General features: G+C 37.7%; 1 protein-coding gene across 4 annotated transcripts in view; it reads left to right on the top strand.

The window, feature by feature from the left end:
* Positions 1 to 701: 701 nt before the first annotated feature.
* Positions 702 to 12,605, top strand: part of LOC128018548 (glutamate receptor ionotropic, delta-2) — a 356,061-nt gene continuing 344,157 nt past the window's right edge. For 2 of the 4 annotated variants that reach the window (XR_008184907.1, XR_008184906.1), the window contains exon 1: positions 889 to 1,786. Coding sequence is in view for 2 of the 4 variants with exons in the window: in XM_052604128.1 (XP_052460088.1) it covers positions 1,699 to 1,786 (88 nt within the window). In the remaining 2 variants the exon portion in view is untranslated. Of the gene's footprint in view, positions 1,787 to 12,605 lie in introns of all 4 variants that reach the window. The other 2 variants (XM_052604128.1, XM_052604127.1) reach the window with 2 other exon arrangements.

Below are 12,605 nucleotides of genomic sequence, written 5' to 3'. Positions count from 1 at the left end.
ATAAACTAGAGGATTTTATGTGGTGAGTACAAGTACAAATTGAACTCTGAACTACCTTGTTTTATCTTGCGAAGTGGAGACGGCCCATGACACAGTGCTACAAATTATCCCAGTGGAGCAGGAAGCATTTGGTGGATATGGAGGGTAGCCTTTATACTTTTATAAAGTGCAGTGCAAATCCAGTTTATGACTGTCATTAGGGATGATTCTAGGATTTCAGCCTTTGGGGGGGCCCAATCACGTATCCAAATATGAGCTGCTGTGGCTCAGAGCAATAAGAGTGAGAGGTTGTAAATTTGAATCTCGCTTGACTAAGAATGTTGAATGTAACAAATGTTTTAGGTACTGGCAAGGACAGGATTTCATAGTGAAACTTCAGCCACTGTTTACAACACGCATGAAAAGATCATGAAGGGTTCAACTAAATGGTCGCAGCTGCAACAAAAAGTTAAAATGTACGCAATATTTTTCATTCTAAGCGTTGTTTGTTTATAGCGGTTTTGTCAGCTGACTACTTCAGTGAGCATCAGTGTTTCCTTCAATCAACAACGAACAGACCAAGTTTTGCTCAACATCTCAATTTATTTTATTATTATTATTATTATTATTTTATTTTTTTACAAAACAGGGTGAAATTTATATTACATAAATACATCCAGGATCACTTTAGTCATTTAATACAGCTAGTACAAAAAAAAAAAAAAAAAAAAAATTCTAATTGTCATTCTAAATCTACTTAATATATACTTAATCTCCCTATTATTTTTTTTTTGTCTGGAGTTCTGTTACATAATCATAGATTTTAAGGGGGCTTACATATTAATTGCAGATGACTGAAATGAAATTGAGGTCTAGAAATCTAATGAAAACTACAGTGTTACAAACTAACCACAACTAACCATTATCAGTAACGTACTACACCAAATAAATACAATAATAAATAATGAGTCGAGTTGATTTTAGAAAACCGTTGCCGACTAAATGATTGGCAGTTGCTGGACAAGGGAGGAGCCACATTATCATAAACTACCTCCGCCCACCCCACTGTGGGTCTTTCTCTCGCTCGCTCTCTGCCCACGTCTCTCTTTCATCTGTTAATTCAGTTCTGGACAGCGCCGGGTGCTGATGCTGCTGCCCCTGTAGTCGCATCTATCCTGGAGGCCTCCTCCCACTCATCACAGCTCGAGAATCCGCATGTAGAGCAGCTCGGTCTCTGTCGCAGAAAACTCTCCGCAGTACTGCATCGGAATAAGGGCTCAGTGCAAAAATCCGCAACTGTATTCGTGGTTGTGAGTGCGGCGCTTTTCTGCATGAGCACAGAGGAAGTTCTGTTCACTCGTGTGGTGGTTGATGCTGTGAAATGCGTCGTGTTTAGCGCACGGAACCCCGATTTATTCACCTAGGCGGGAGAACAGAAAACCCAGCAGTGTATGGGGCTCATTTTAACTTTGTCTGATATTGATTCGGATTTGCTTTGGAGATCTTGAGCATCAGGATGTTTTGACGGGCGCTCTCCAAACGGGTTACTGAAGATTTTGCCTCCAACAGAAGCGCATCCGAGCCAAAAAAATAAATAAAAAAAAGCATCGGTTGACAGTTTGAAAGGAGGACAAGCAGCCTTTCTGCACAGGATTAAAAACTATCGTCGCTTCGGCATCTTTCTGAACCTAACGAGGATAGATTTTAACAGAGGGAGAGATGAAAGTTTTTCCGGCAGTATTGTTTCTGATCACATTTTGGAGTCTGGAGTGGGAGCCTGTACTTCCCGATTCAATTATTCACATTGGTAAGTTCAGATCTCGGATGCACCATTAATGACTAATTCCTCAGTAGCCTACAGATTATTTCCATGTAGCTAGAGAAGATCTGTGCATTGTCGAGCAATTCATTAAGAAATTGCGGTCCAGTTAACGTACATTTATCAAGTTCCGTGTTGAAATGGATGCATGCCTCTAATATCAGGTTAGAGAGACGAACATCTCCATCTGTCCTCATCAATGCGTCCATTATCAGGTCTATACGGTGGTTGAGAACAGGTGGTTTGACTGGAAGCGGTTCCTCGCGACGCCGCATTGTATGCATGCCACGTTATGACATCGTTTTAAAAGCAGACACACGCACACAAACTTGGATTTTCGAAGACAAGGGTGTCGGTGATACTCTTTGTAAAAGGATTGAGCGAACGCGCACGTGCGCGTGCATGCTTGAGCGATGGGTACGAGGATTGGCACTGCGCGCGAGATCGGATAGGGTCCAAGGGAGGTCTTAAATCAGAGCTGTAAAAGAGAGGGTTCCTCCGAGGGGCCACTGAGATGGAGGCCAGGGTGCTTGGGATTTGGCAGGAGTCAATCTGGCGTGAGAGCATGCGCTTGTTTAATTTAATTAAGGTTTGATGCACTAAACAAATAAATATTGTAGCGCATGTGTTTCTGGCTAGGTGACGAATGCATGCCTGAAAGTTAAATAAGTCACGCTTTATGCAGGCATCAATAAATCATCCCCAAATGGTCAATTTACATATGATTCTCAAGAGTGTAAATGTCTGTGAATGTGAAATGTCTGCGAAATTATGTGGCTAAAATTATGAGTTTGAGTGTACTGTTATGTGGGGATATATATATATATATATATATATATATATATATATATATATATATATATACACACATATATATATATATATATATATATATATATATATATATATATATATATATATATATACACACATATATATATATATATATATATATATATATATATATATATATATATATATATATATATATACATATATATATATATATATATATATATATATATATATATATATATACATATACATATTAGACACAAGGCAATACGTAATTGTACAGTAAAATTGTTGAGTGAATTGGTTTATAATTTGTGGAGTGGGTTTCGTTTATTTACAAAAGTGAGTTTATTTTTTGCATTCTGTTATTTAGTTAATGTTACGCCTTTGTTCTAGTAGTATCTCTGTTTGTATGAGTAGCACTGTGCTCTGTTTGTTGATTGGTCACAGTTGGTGGAGAGGCCAGTTGTGATGATCTTCAGCATGTGACCTTCCAGTACACCACCTGTGTGCCATTGTAATCGTAGCAAACATTTTAAGAGCTCAAATAGGTTGATATGTTAAACCGATATAGCATAGTCATGCTGTTAAAATACATGTCTAGTCACAAAAAAAAAAAAAAAAAAAAAAAAACTTTGTAATGCGAGTAACTGTATCTTTATTTATTATTAGCCTATTAACGGCAAATTTTTAGGATAAAATTCAGGATATGTAATCTCAATTCAGAACTGCTTTTCACATTGTGTTTCCCAAAGGCCTGTGAAAAGAACCATATAATTAAATGCATAAAGAAGCAAATTAATATTCGTTCATGCCTTCTCTTATACACCGCACAATGCTTTGGGGTGTTTGAGAGGGACTCTAGACATGCATCGAGACTAGACAGTTTTGTCATTAGTAATCCCCTCCTAATCTGTTCTCTGCGATAGCTTCGTGAATACGTGACGTCATTTGAATGCGAAATCGGCATCGTTTCTGTTCGCCGAGACGACTGATGAAGGCATTTTATCACACGCGCTTTACTTGATTGCAGAGGAGCCTTCTAATGATGTGCACACCAAGAGAAGTATCTCGCGCTCCGTGCGCTGCATGGCAATGCTGCAGCTCTTTTAGGAGCCCATTGAGAAAGTCACAGTGATTTATGTGTGTGGAGTGTCCAGCAGTATGCGGGTGCACCTCCAAATGCACCCTTTAGTACGGACCAAGAAGAGCCAGGAGACGGCATAGGCCAGCTTTGAAGTTGGTTCCAGCATAAAGACTGATGATTAGTAGCTAATTATCAAAACATTAGTAGGCTACAAACTTTTGGTTAGCTTGAGTCCTTGAGGGATTTTCAACAAGGTTCCTATCTCGCCACCTAGTGGCTGCGGTGCTTTCCTCAGACTTGTAATATTGGGGTATTCAAAGTCTTTCGGGTTAAAATGCCTTGGTAGATCAAGAAAGCCATTGCCACACACACACGTGTGTGTGTGTGTGTGTGTGTGTGTGTGTGTGTGTGTGTGTATAAATATATATGTAACCATAGATATATTTGCTTCATAAAAATGGTCAAACAATAATTGGCAGACCCCCTGCTTCACCAGCCGTGGACCCCCTGTTGTCATAGTGCGAACTACGGGGGAGCTAGGGGGAGCTCGGCTCCCCTTAATAAGACATGGGCTCCCCTGAAAACGAGAAATGTGAAATTTTGGGGGGTCTCAAAAATATTGTGAATATAATGTGAATGTGACAATGTGAATATTTTGAAGTGCAATTTCAGTTGTGTAATGTGATCATGATGGATTATTAAGAGTAAAATAGCAAAAATATTATTCATTCATGCATGACGGCAATTAAAGCCTAATTTACTTCAATAAAGATTACTATACATGCTATTCTTGTAATGAGCATCAAGGTGTGGGGACGCTGCGCTTCAAATTCCACATATGTTAGTACGTCATACATATTCGTAGAAAAAAAATAAACGTTGGAGGCTATTTATCGCGTGCAAAGTCCTTAATTCATTTTGCAGTTATAGCATCATAGCCATGGCAAAAAGAAAACAAGGCAGTTTAATTAATTTGGGTTTTATTAAGACATTGTTTAGTGGTGACGTTAATAGCACGACTGATTCACCTGCTGCAAGCACTGTTACCTCCCGCCGCGCCCATAGTGACAACACAAGAAGCTGAAGAAAAGACAACTTTGGATGAAGATGATAACAGCTCGTCAGAGGCCGGTCTGTCTTTATAAAGTATCTTCTTATTAGTACACTTAAAGTTCTCAATGCTTCATATTCCTTAGGCTCATTTTGCTCCGAAATTGTCCTTTAACCTTTGTTTATGTGAACTCAAAGACAGCCTATTTATAGACATTTTGTGGGTGGCTGTTTGTTTGCTGTTTGACCTATCAATTTGTGTTGATAAAGTATAATAGTGCATACAGTTGTAGCTGTTATGTATCTTTGTAAGTCATTGTAAGTCCTTTTTGGAGGGACTCGTGTTGATAATGTATAATAGTGCCTTGTAGCAGTTGTAAGTCCTTTTTTGAGACACGCGCAAGCGCAGTCCACCCCCCCCCCCAAAAAAAAAGTGGGCTCCCCCAAAGGACACGGTATAGTTCGAACACTGCCTGTTGTAGACCCCTGTTCTAGTTTGTCCTTTGCACATCAGGATGCTTTTTAACGGATATTTGCTTTCTTCATCTTGTGTTTCAGCCGTGTAGTGATACCTTCAAGATATAGCATGCAATATTATTATTTTTCCTCAGATGCACATTTTCTGATGTCTAATTGGTTGGGAGCTCAGTATAAATCTTGCATTACCTGTTTCATCGGAACGAAGTCTACTCACGATCGTCTATGTTCACAGTAGTGTACAATTTAATGGCGTGGATTGCCCTCATTCTTAGGAAGATTTGACATATTGAGAGCACGTCTGGGGCTCTTAGGGGATATCATAATACTCTCCACTGACAGTATGTGTTTTCAGTCTGGCTGAAGCTTCTTTGTAATGTAGGTTGCGTGTATGACATTTATTGCGCAACTGAAGAGAATACACAAAGAGAATATCAAAGCTGGTCAGGGAATCAAATCATTATCCCTTTCGTGTGCATAGTCATGGTTAGTTATATGTTAAACTCTAAAGCCAGAGGAAATTGTAGAATATAATCATGAGCATTGCATTGCAGGTGTGACAGATGGGTAGTGCCATTTTTTTTGTTTGTTTCTGGACCAAACTGCTATGCCCCCATCCCAAGAACATGCTGATAATGAGATGTGCTACTGTGAAGACTATCCTTCATAGCAATGGTTTAGCTCTCTCTCTCTTTGTCTTTCTTTGTAGTCCTACAAGATAAAATAGAGGTAATGAGGAGCGCTGCTTGTAGAGGTCTTGTAATTACAAGCAGTGCATTGAGATGTGTTTGTTTTGATAGGATGGCTGTATTATGCCTGCTCAGGTGTTGGAGCAGATAATGAAAAGTTGAAACGCTAGATATAGAAGGCTTTTCTGAAGAGAATGAGGTGATTAATTTTAGGCTGGGGTTATTATTGTGGTATTAGCTGAATAATTTCTTGTGTTACAGTATAAATGTTCTCAATTAACTGACACATTGTGCAACATTCTGAGTTGTTTAGAAACATAATTTCTTTAATTGGTGTCTCCTTAAGATGCCGATATTGTGCATACATTTATGCGTGCACAGAAATGCACCTTTTATTCCCAGTGGACTCAAGAAGTTCATGTAAGGGCATGAGTAATTACTGTAAGATGACCCTGCTTCAATTTCTTTCAACTGATGAAAGGAGTAGTTCTATTGAAAGGCCAGCATAAGTGTAACAAAATAAAGGTTGTCCTCTAGGGGTGCCCTTGCAACATTTGCATTTCTTACTCTGGAATTTGTCCCAGACCCATTAGGGAACTCTTGATCTTTTACACTTCTAAATCACTAATCTGTGGTTTAATGAAACCCAGCCCCAGCAAATATAATTTGGATGTTTGGATGGATTCTGGGCAGTGATGTTTTTTCAGTTTCCCTCTTATATATTTTAACTTAGTTGTCCCAACGATTTATGTAATGTCATTTGCATCATGTTATGAATAATTTGAATAATTATGTGTATAATTTTAATCTAATAATATATATATATATATATATATATATATATATATATATATATATATATATATATATATATATATTTTATTTTTTATTTTTTGATTAATAGAAAACAGCATGTATTTAAAATAGAAACCTTTTTACATTATACAAATATTTACTGTGAAAATCTTACTGACCCCAAACAATTGCTTCTCTTTCCACTTGCCTTCCTTTGTGTGAATTCATTTGATATTTTTTTAAACCTGGATTCTTTAAAGGGGGGGGGGTGAAATGCTATTTCATGCATACTGAGATTTTTACACTGTTAAAGAGTTGGATTCCCATGCTAAACATGGACAAAGTTTCAAAAATTAAGTTGTACGTTTGAAGGAGTATTTCTGTTCCAAAAATACTCCTTCCGGTTTGTCACAAGTTTCGGAAAGTTTTTTTCGAGTATGGGTCTGTGTGACGTTAGATGGAGCGGAATTTCCTTATATGGGTCCTAGGGCACTTCTGCCAGAAGAGCACGCGCTCCCGTATAGCAGAGCAGAGAGAGGCTGAGCACAGACAATCACTGATCAGAGCGAGAGCGTCGCGAAATGTCACAAAAGGAGTGTGTTTTTGGTTGCCAGGGCAAGACAACCCTGCACAGATTACCTAAAGAGAAACAGCATTAAGGGACCGGTGGATGGAGTTTATTTTTACAGAGCATCAACGGAGTTGTGCAAGTTTTTGTGTTTGTTCCCCTTCATTTCGAAGATGCTTGTTTTACAAACAAGGCCCAGTTTGACGGCGGATTTGCACATCGTTTATTTCTTAAGGATAATGCAGTCCCATCGAAAAAGGGTCACGATCGTGTGTTGGAACCGCAGGCGGTGAGTAAAACTGCTTCAAATATCTCTGTGTTGTTAACTTAGCTATCGGCGCGTAAGCACATCAAGTAAACAACATGCGATGTTGTCATCAAACTGCACTTTCCACATGTACAGCTTAAAAAAAAAAAAAAAAAAAAAAAAAAGACGACAAAGTGGAACTTAGTCATTTTCCAAAACCGCTAAGCAAATATATACAGTTTCAGTACATACCACATAGAGACGCTGTTGTTGCTGCTGCTCTTGTTAAATTTCAGCCTCTGGATCTGATTCTGGATTATAAATATACGCTTAATCTGACTGTTAGCCATGGTTTGTTTTGGTTGGCTTCCTCACGTAATGTCACAGCTTCCAAACGCTATCAAAGCAAAAGCCTACTGGCGCTCGTGATTCTTTAGCTCCGCCCACACGTCACGCCTACAGACGCTCATGTTTTTCCGGGAAAAATCGGTACAGACTATCTTTCGCTTAAGTATATAATAAAACTAAAGACTTTTTGGAGTTATGAAGGATGCAGTACTACTCTATAGGTACTCAAGATTAACAGGATATTGAGTGAAAAGGAGCATTTCACAACCCCCCCCTTTAAATCCCCAAACATTATAACGTTGAACATATTTCATTAAGAATGTGTGATACATTTTCATTTACAGTTCATTTGTGTGTGTGTGTTCTCATTAGATTTCTTTGCATATCAGTTCTCACAGGATTAGAAAAAGTCATGAAGGATAAACCTGATGTTCAGTGTATTTTCGAGATTAGAGCTTTGCGTTTTCTCAAACCCCAAACAGAACATGAGGGCTAATGGGGAGTTATTATGTTAGCAGAACACATGAGGAGAACGTTTGCTTGAATGCATCTGTCTTTGTGTGCTCTCGCTGGTTTCAATCTTCCACATTACTTTGAAGTTTCGGGAGGATCTACCCGCTGTTTTGAAATTTTGAGAAGATGAGGGACGTGTTTTGCCTCTTTTGTCTCATTGAATTCATGACACCAAGGCGTTGAGTGATTTCCTGTGTGTTTAGCACACAGGCTCCCAGTCGATTGCAATGCGGCGCTACACTGAACATGTCAGTCAAGCCTTGCTGCGGGCGTTATGGTTTGTTAAAGTGCAATTGCAATACATTTGCTTGAAAAGAGTGTTTTGCCTCTCTAATGCTCCTCGATCGTTCATAATATCATGCATCAAGCCATGCAAATGCCAGGCTTGTATTGTAATAATGCCAGATGGACACTAAAACAAGAAAAGTATGGGTGGTTCCTGGCTAACAAATGCTTGAAAAAAGAAATGTAATATTTTGAATCTGTGCAGATAAAGTGAGACGTCAGTTTTCTTGTAAACAAGCATACTGTAATACTGTGTAGCCACCTTTCAAGCACCGCTCTAAAGGGAGTGAGTCTCCTTTGAGAACTTGTGTCTCTGATCATAACTCGCATTTGCACAGGGAGCCTTGGGCCTTCTCCTTTGACTTTTACTCTCTCTGTAGTTTTCTATTTCTCTCTTTCTTCCCACCTGCTCGCTTGGTCCCCTTCAATACCTTTCTGCTCTCGTGTGCCACGTAAGCTTACAAGTGAAGTTTTGGGGTTGCAGTCAGTTCCCTGTAGGGGGCAGTAGTGAGGCTGGATGTGTGAAATACAGTGCAGTCATATGCTTGTTTACTCATTGAATTGTGAAATCACAGTCATTTACAGGTAGCCGGTTGCTGATAAAAAACGCTCACTATCTGTAAAGCCAGATAATTGTTTTTCCCTCTCACATTTGATTGTATTTCTTTCTTGTGACAAAATTTGTCTCATTTTATCTTTCGCTATGTCTCTCTCATGTGATTTAATTGGTGCACTACTCCTTTACATACAATGGGTTTGCCTTTTATCTTTCTGTTTTAGAAGCCTGTTTTTGCATCACTGTAAAAAAATATAATGTCATATGGATTTTAAAGAAATACTAACATGGTGAGAAATAAAGATTATTAGATTAAAAAGTTACAATTATGAGAAATTGTCATAATTATGTGATACGAATCTGGAGTCTCAGTAACAGTTAAGAAATAAAGTCATAATTATGGGAAATGATCGCAATTGTCAGATATAAAAATGCAATTGAGATAGTCTCAATTGTAAGATATAAAGGCATAATTATTAGAAATAATGTCACATTTAAGAGAAATGGTCACAATTGTGAGGTATAAAAATTTAATTCTGAGGTGTAAAGTGTCAATTATAGGAAAAGTCCTAATTATTAGAAAAATAGTCCCAATTCTGAAAAATGATCCTAATTGTGAGATACAGAAATTTAATTGTGAGGTGTAAAGTGGTCATTTGAAGGACAAAGTCCTATAAAAATGCAATTATGAGGTATAAAGTCATAGTTATAAGAAATAAAGCCACAGTTATGAGAAATTTGTATTTATAAGAAATGATAAAACTGAATGATCCATTTGCACACTGTAATATATTTTTAATGTCCATTGCACTAGTGTAAATGATGTTCATATGTTCATAGTTTCTGCTTCTAGTGTACATACAGTACACTTATTATATAATCCACATATATATATTTTTTGTAGTACTCCCATCTGTATATCATGCTGATAGTATGTAAAAATCTGTAAATTATGTCTATAGTACTGCCTTATCTGCATATTTATTTTACATTTATAACATATTGTAGCCACTGTATATCCTGTACTTACGGCACTTATTGCACTTCTGGTTAGATGCTAACTGCATTTCATTGCCTTGTACCTTACATGTGCAATGACAATAAAGTTGAATCTAATCTAAAATGTTCCCATCTGTGAGATTTAAAACGTGTGAAGTAAAAAGTCCTAATTATGAGAAATAAAGTCGCAATTATTAGAAATAAAGTAGCAATTGTGAGATTTACAGATGCAGTTGTGAGGTACAAAGTCTCAGTTGTGAAATATAAAGTCACAAATTATGAGAAATGTTATGAATTATACAAGTTATGAATTATGCTGCAATACTTATGCAGAGGCCTTAGTCAGTTACTCTGTTCTAAGCGTAAGTCTTGTAAATCTTAAAAAGTTAATCTTTAAATCCTCTTCAGTAAAAGCCTGCTCTAAATCATGTGGATATTGTTGTTTAGTCTCACTAATTCCTCCGATTTCTCCTGACCCTGAAATGAGGCATCTGCCTTTGTTCTCCGTGGAAGTCAATTCCCTACTTATGCCACAGTAGACCCTTGCCTCATTATTTCTGAGACCTCTGCTTAGGTCAGTAAAGGTAACAAAATGACAACACTCACGCATAATGCCATCTTAACGATTGCTAACAAAAGCAGCTCCAAGGCGTGAAGAGGGGGTCAAATAAGACGGGGAGATGCAATTTAGTTGTGAGGATGTGATTGTGTCTTTCCGGTATTAAATCAGGTGTGTTTATCCGAAGCAAACAGGAAATGAAAATCAGGATGTAGAGTAACAACAACAGAAAATGGAGTTGTTTAAAAGCGTAGTTGTTTTCTGCAGTGATGTCCTGTGTGTTTCTATAGTACCGAAGGCAGTGAAACCACTGTACATTCATGCTGAGAAAATGGAAGTCAGTGGGACGTTACTTCTAGACTCTGCTGCTGGATAACAGGGCTTTGTTCCAATAGGCAAGACTGCATCAGCTTCAAGGCTCGGATCCCAGCCAGGGAAGTGCAAGGCTAAAACACTGATCTCAGGCTCATGCTAGAGATTCTGCATTTTTGCTGCTTTGTAATGTTACTCTTGGGACAACCTCCATTTCGATTTAATGCACCATGAAAAGAGGATGAACCCTTCCCTTTAGGGTAGGAGAGAGGAGGAAAAGTCGTTGTCTTGTTTACTTTGAGGAGGTAATATGATTAATCAGACTCAAACTCGGTCCCTAACTGCATCTGCTTTAATGTACTTATTGGCAACTTTAAGCTTCCTTTAACTTCTGTCAAGCAGGGTTCCTCACCATTTGCTGGATAAAAGAGTGTATTGGAGGGACAGCTATTTGTGAGTGCTTAACACTTGATACGATTTAAGACTGACACTCAAACGCTGACAACAACCCATCAGATGCCATCTTGCTTTTTGCCAGAATTGGACTATATTTGATGCATTCCCGAAGCAGGATCGATGAATGATTTAATGATTTGCTCCGAAAGAAGTGTTTCAAGAATGCAGAAACATCCAAAATGAGATCCGCTTCTTTTTTCCCTTTCATCTTCTACAGAGCAAAAAGCATTTTCCCACACATGATTTTAAAATAACACCATACTTACGGTTGCACATTTTATATGATGATTATTGTGTGAGGCAAGAATCCAGCTTTCCTTCAGTGTTGAATCATATGACATATGAAAGGTACAGTAATACAAACAAAACGCATTTCACGTAAAGTTCGCAAAAACAATCACCAGCGCAACCCACTTAGTCATGCATTGTAGAATACTACTGTGATAATGCTATGTGAGTGTTTACACTGTACTACTGCTCAAAAATGACTGATTATTTAAAAAAAAAATCGTAAAATCAGTGAGATATTATAATTTAAACTAGTAATTTATTCCTGTGATGATAAATTCAAAAAAAAAAAAAATTCCAGTCTTCCGTCAAATGAACCTTCAGAAATCATTCTAATATTCTGATTTGGTGATCAAGAAATATTTCATTTTATCATTGTTAAAAACAGTTGTGCTGCTTAATATTTTGGTGGAAACCGTTAACATTTTCAGGATTCTAATGAATCAACAACAACATGATTTTTTATTCTGAAGTAATTTCAGAATAACAAAATTTATTTGATATAGATTTCAAACTGATACAAAAACTGTTTTAAACAGTAAAGTATATGTTTGTTTGGGCCTGTGTACCAAACTTAACGCCCTTATATGAGCCAATCTTGCCATAATGATGCCATATTTAGCACTACATAAATGCATCACTCTACAGTTTGCTTAATTATAGTTATCCCTGCATATTAAACTAACAAAAAATGCCTCCTTTCTGTAACTTCCTCTATATTTCTGTAAGCGACTGTAAGGTGCGATTATCTTTCTGGATCTTTACCTTTAGCAGCTTTCTCAC

The sequence above is a fragment of the Carassius gibelio genome, chromosome A8 (genome assembly GCF_023724105.1).
Source record: "Carassius gibelio isolate Cgi1373 ecotype wild population from Czech Republic chromosome A8, carGib1.2-hapl.c, whole genome shotgun sequence".
In the NCBI taxonomy this organism is placed as follows: domain Eukaryota; kingdom Metazoa; phylum Chordata; class Actinopteri; order Cypriniformes; family Cyprinidae; genus Carassius; species Carassius gibelio.
Note: the sequence above shows the minus strand (reverse complement) of the source record. Positions and strands in the feature narration are given on the sequence as shown.